Below are 6,000 nucleotides of genomic sequence, written 5' to 3' on the forward strand. Positions count from 1 at the left end.
TATATATAATTATGGACCGATGTGGACAAATTTTTGCATGGTTGTTAGAGACCATATACCAACACCATGTACCAAATTTCAGCCGGATCGGATGAAATATGCTTCTGTTAAAGGCTCCACAAGCCAAATCTGAGGGTCCCTTTATATGGGGACTATACGTAAAAGTGGACCGATATGGCCCATTTTCAATACCATCCGACCTACATCGATAACAACTACTTGTGCCAAGTTTCAAGTCGATAGCTTGTTTCGTTCGGAAGTTAGGCTGATTTCAACAGACGGACGGACGGACATGCTTAGATCGACTCAGAATTTCACCACGACCCAGAATATATATACTTTATGGGGTCTTAGAGCAATATTTCGATGTGTTACAAACGGAATGACAAAGTTAATATACCCCCATCCTATGATGGAGGGTCCTATGATGGAGGGTATAAAAACAATGAATTGGTTTATAAATAAATAAAGTTATATATAAATAAATAAAATAAAACACAAATTCTTTTCTCAAGTGGCGTCCTTTTTTCGATGACGAAAAAAGTTTTTTCATAAAGATCAAAACATTTTAGGTTGTGACCATGTTCTTTTAACTGGATGAAAAACATTTTTGACGAATATGATAACATTTTAGATCGTGACCATTGTATTTTGATTCAAAAAAAATTCTCTTTATTAATATAATAACATTTTAGATTAGGACAATTTTATTTTTCGTATAACCATGTTCACTGAGCCAACATGGTTGCAGGTGAAAATGTTACATGGTCGCTGCAAAAATAGCTCCTATCATATTATTTTGCTCTTCGAATATGATTGTGACAATCATGTTTCTTCTCTGCGTGCAGTCACTGTAGTGTGATTGCGTATGTTGGCAAATATTTAAGGTTGCAACCATTAACTTTTAGCTCTTGCCTTTCCACACCAACACCCAACTTGGAATAATATGAGGAAAATTGAAAAGGGAATTTGTAAAGCCACAGCTACACCCAGAGAAGGGTGGGTGGTGACCATGTAACATGGTTTTCGCAACCATGTTAATTTCTCGGAAATCATGTATCTGATTTCGGCAAGCACATTATATTTGACGAGAAAATAACATTTTTGTGACAAACATGCTTGAGGTGATCATATTCCTTCTCTGCGTGTATTTGCGGCTTACCAAGGACAATATTAAGCACAGCGAAATGATTCAACGTCTTTGTATATATCTTTGTCGGAGGAGGCAAAAGGGCAAGTCATTCCTTCTACATCCTTACACCCAGAAAAAAGGGACTCCAATGCCAACTGAACTTTATTTTAGTTAATGAAGATTAGTTGATTTTAGTTAAATTTTGCACAATATGAGTAAATGTTCTTTATTTGATTAATTTTTTGCTAACTTTAATGATGTGAACTAAAAATAAGAAAAAAGTTGTATACAAATATAGTGCACAATTTTACTAAAAATTAAAATAGTTCATATTTTCCTAAAATGACAGAAGTTTGCTAAAATTGAGTTCATAAGTCTCTCAAATAAATAAATTTTACTAAAATTCTACCTGTCTTGAACTTCGTACAGCGCTAAAGACATTTTAACAATTTTTAAATCCAATTTTTTCTTTCAACATATGAAATTTTCTTAAATTACAGCAAAAAATAATTATTTATAATAATTTAAAAAACAAACGAAGCAATAATAGTAAAATTAAACTATAGTGCTTGTTTGCCCCTTTATGTTTAATTGATATTTTTTCATTTGAAAATGAATAGAGAAATATGCGCTTCGAACATATATCTCAAAATACTTAGGGTTTGGCTACGCTTTGAATCATGTTCAATCCACATAATGCGTCTGCCAGATTTAAAATAAATTTGTTTGTAAAATTGTAATTCGTTAATCCCCGATCCTTTGGATGGATAGGCAATTGTGCGTGTCAGATTCAGCGATAGTTTGCATGTATCCCACTAAATGCTTATTGTTCATTGTTTTATTGTCCTTACTATTTTGTTCTTAGGGTGTTTGTGTGTGTGTGTGTTTAACTGTTTGAATTTGAAACTGACCATCAATCAAATCGCATTTCAGTATCAAAGCAGGATTTCAAATGTCAAAAAGGAGATTTAGTGTGAACGTGTATGAAAACAATTGTCTTAAAGAATATTATGATAAATTTGTAAAATAAAAACATAAACGTCTCACTCAGTAAACCCAACATACAAACCTACGCATAGGAAATCACCGTGGTTTCACGCCTTTTGGATTTGGCTCTAAAGATGAAGTCCCTTATCAAAACTAAATGTGAAGCCGATCAACACTCGGATATAACGGACTGACAATATATTTAAAATTACCGATGAACTTTTATAGCAATACAAAGTACGCGAAAACATCGGAATGTCAGTGTGAGATGGCGTTGGAGATATGTGCGCGGGGGACATTAAAATTGCACGCACCAAATTTCATTTTTTTTTACTCCAGAGAATTAATCTCGAATTTCTCATAGAAAGGCTTCATGTTGTTGCATTTTATTGCCTTCCTTGTAGAAATTACTGTCAATAATTTCATCCATCGATATTTATGATAGCTGCGAAAGTGCTTGTTTAATCCGCTGGCAATCAAAGGTGACTTATATCCCACTGATTTCCATTAAATACCTGATATTATTTCTCGCCCACATTGCAGATTTTCAGTACTTCATCCATCAATTTTCAGGATAACTAGAAACAAACACATATATGTTTGATTTAATTTTGCGGCCTTTGATCTAATGCTTGATTTAATTTTGCGACCTTTGATTTAATGTTTGATTTAATTTTCCGGCCTTTGAAATTTTTTCTTCAAATGACATTTTTTTCAACGAAAAGCGATAGAAACAAGTATAACAAAAACTCATATTCGTATCTAAAATTGTCTACTTGGAAATAAGGCATATTTAAAACAAGTAAGGAAAGTCTAAAGTCGGGCGGGGCCGACTATATTATACCCTGCCCCATTTTGTAGATCCACATTTTCGACACCATATCAAATTCGTCAAATGCGTTGGGTGCTACTTATACGGGAAACGTTTAAATCTGAAGCAATTTTTAGGAATCTTTGTAAAAGTGTATTTATAATTTATCAGTCGAAAGTATGTATTAGAAGTGAAGGAAAATTAAGTCATTCTTACAAGTTTTCGACTTAGCTGTTGCGATTTTACAAGGAAAATGTTGGTATATTGACCAATTTGCCAAAGTAAGAAAAACATAAATATGGGAGCTATATCTAAATCTGAACCGATTTCAACCAAATTTGGTGTGCATAGTTACAATGTTATTTGTACTTTTTGTGCAAAATTTTACGTAAATCGGATTACAACTTTGACCCCTGTGGCCATATGAGTGAAAATCGGGGGAAAGATATAAATATATGGGAGCTATATATAAATCTGAACTGATTTCTACCAAATTTGGCATGCATAGCTACATAGAGACAAATTAGGACAAAACACTGGCTTCTGGGACCCTATAAGTACATATCGGCAGGCCCGTCTTTCCCACAGGGCACGTGCCCAGGACCCCGCGATAAATAAGGGCCCCTAGCTCCTGCCAGATTGCTGAATTTTATTATAAAGATGTTAATGAGAAAGAGTTAAAAATGGAATGTTTGCATTTAACGGAATACTTGAAAATTGCGGACAGTCAAAAAATGATGGAACTAATTCTATGTTAAAAATATATCAACTCTTGAAAGAAAGCAACATTGACGACACATTTCCAAATGTAGAAATTGCAATGGTAATCTTTTTAAGCATGATGTTTACTAACTGCAGTGGGGAAAGTTCCTTCTCCAAACTAAAAAGAATTAAAAAAGAATTGAGAAGCGTGTATAGGGCTGGTTTGCCCCTTTATGTTTATTGATATTTTTTCATTTGAAAATGAATAAAGAAATTTGCGCTTCGAACATATATCTCAAAATACTTAGGGTTTGGCTACGCTTTGAATCATTTTCAATCCACATAATGCGTCTGCCAGATTTAAAATAAATTTGTTTGTAAAATTGTAAGCGTGCTCATGTAGAAAATTTATTGGATTCGTTAATCCCCGATCCTTTGGCCAGATTCAGCGATAGTTTGCATGTATCCCACTAAATGCTTATTGTTCATTGTTTTATTGTCCTTACTATTTTGTTCTTAGTGTGTGTGTGTGTTTAACTGTGTGAATTTGAAACTTACCGCAATATTACACCGTCTGCCGTCATGACGCCATTTATTATTGCATACTTCTATAATGGTAACAATTCATAATATCACAATCGTTTCCATTGCAATGAAGACGAACGCTCTTCAAAATTAATCTGCAAGAGACAAACAAGGCGATTTTATAACAAATTCCAAAAAGCATATATATAAGAAATTTGAGTGATAATATAGAATGACACATAAAACTAAAGGGTTATAATAAATTGTAAAGTTTACCGGTCGAGCGGCATCGGCCGATTTTGACGTTAGGGCGAAGTAGATTTCGCACCCGAAAATTTAAATTTTCTTCCAATCTCCCCCAATTGGCCGTAGACTTTTGTTAAATGTTTTCAATGCATTATTTGCTATTCCAAATTTCCAAAACAATAAACGAAAACCAATTTCAGAAAAGTCGGCCATAAATTGTTTTGAATACTCGTGATCTAGAGCAACCTACATACATATGGTCTAGAGCAACCTAAATACATAATCGCGTAGCCTCAAGTTGCCTCTTAAAAGTATACTCACTTTAATTTACAATTTAATACAACATTCTCACTTACTGACCATCAATCAAATCGCATTTCAGTATCAAAGCAGGATTTCAAATGTCAAAAAGGAGATTTAGTGTGAACGAGTATGAAAACAATTGTCTTAAAGAATATTATGATAAATATTCTTTAAGACACGCCTTTTGGATTTGGCTCTAAAGATGAAGTCCCTTATCAAAGCTAAATGTGAAGCCGATCAACACTCGGAGATATGTGCGCGGGGGACATGAAAATTTCACGCACCATTTTAGTGAATATATTTTTTCATTTTTTTTACTCCAGAGAATTAATCTCGAATTTCTCATAGAAAGACTTCATGTTGTTGCACTTTATCGCCTTTCTTGTAGAAATTACTGTCAATAATTTCATCCATCGATATTTATGATAGCTGCGAAAATGCTTGTTTAATCCGCTGGCAATCAAAGGTGACTTATATCCCACTGATTTCCATTAAATACCTGATATTATTTCTCCCCCACTTTGCAGATTTTCAGTACTTCATCCATCAATTTTCAGGATAACTAGAAACAAACACATATATGTTTGATTTAATTTTGCGACCTTTGATCTAATGCTTGATTTAATTTTGCGGCCTTTGATTTAATGTTTGATTTAATTTTCCGGCCTTTGAAATTTTTTCTTCAAATGACATTTTTTTCAACGAAAAGCGATAGAAACAAGTATAACAAAAACTCATATTCGTATCTAAAATTGTCTACTTGGAAGTAAGGCATATTTAAAACAAGTAAGGAAAGTCTAAAGTCGGGCGGGGCCGACTATATTATACCCTGCCCCATTTTGTAGATCCACATCTTCGACACCACATCAAATTCGTCAAATGCGTTGGGTGCTATATATACGGGAAACATTTAAATCTGAAGCAATTTTTAGGAATCTTTGTAAAAGTGTATTTATAATTTATCAGTCGAAAGTATGTATTAGAAGTGTAGGAAAATTAAGTCATTCTTACAAGTTTTCGACTTAGCAGTTGCGATTTTACAAGGAAAATGTTGGTATATTGACCAATTTGCCAAAGTAAGTATATATATATATATATATATATATATATATATATATATATATATATATATATATATATATATATATATATATATATATATATATATATATATATATATATATATATATATATATATATATATATATATATATATATATATATATATATATATATATATATATATATATATATATATATATATATATATATATATATATATATATATATATAT

At 32.4% G+C, this 6,000-nt stretch overlaps 1 protein-coding gene across 4 annotated transcripts in view; it reads right to left on the minus strand.

The window, feature by feature from the left end:
• spri (Src homology 2 domain-containing protein sprint) overlaps positions 1-6,000 on the minus strand; it is a 996,502-nt gene that overhangs the window by 835,404 nt on the left and 155,098 nt on the right. Inside the window, exons 1-2 of one of the 4 annotated variants that reach the window (XM_075299533.1) lie at positions 5,206-5,353; positions 4,191-4,312 (exon numbers count right to left, since the gene is read on the minus strand). The exons of 1 other annotated variant lie outside the window; for it this stretch is intronic. In XM_075299533.1, coding sequence (XP_075155648.1) covers positions 4,191-4,216 — 26 coding nt within the window. In that variant the 5' untranslated portion in view covers positions 4,217-4,312; positions 5,206-5,353. Of the gene's footprint in view, positions 1-2,634; positions 2,784-4,190; positions 4,313-5,205; positions 5,354-6,000 lie in introns of those variants that run through there. 2 more of the 4 variants (XM_075299534.1, XM_075299535.1) reach the window with 2 other exon arrangements.

This window comes from Haematobia irritans, chromosome 3 (genome assembly GCF_050003625.1).
Source record: "Haematobia irritans isolate KBUSLIRL chromosome 3, ASM5000362v1, whole genome shotgun sequence".
Taxonomy (NCBI): Eukaryota; Metazoa; Arthropoda; class Insecta; order Diptera; family Muscidae; genus Haematobia; species Haematobia irritans.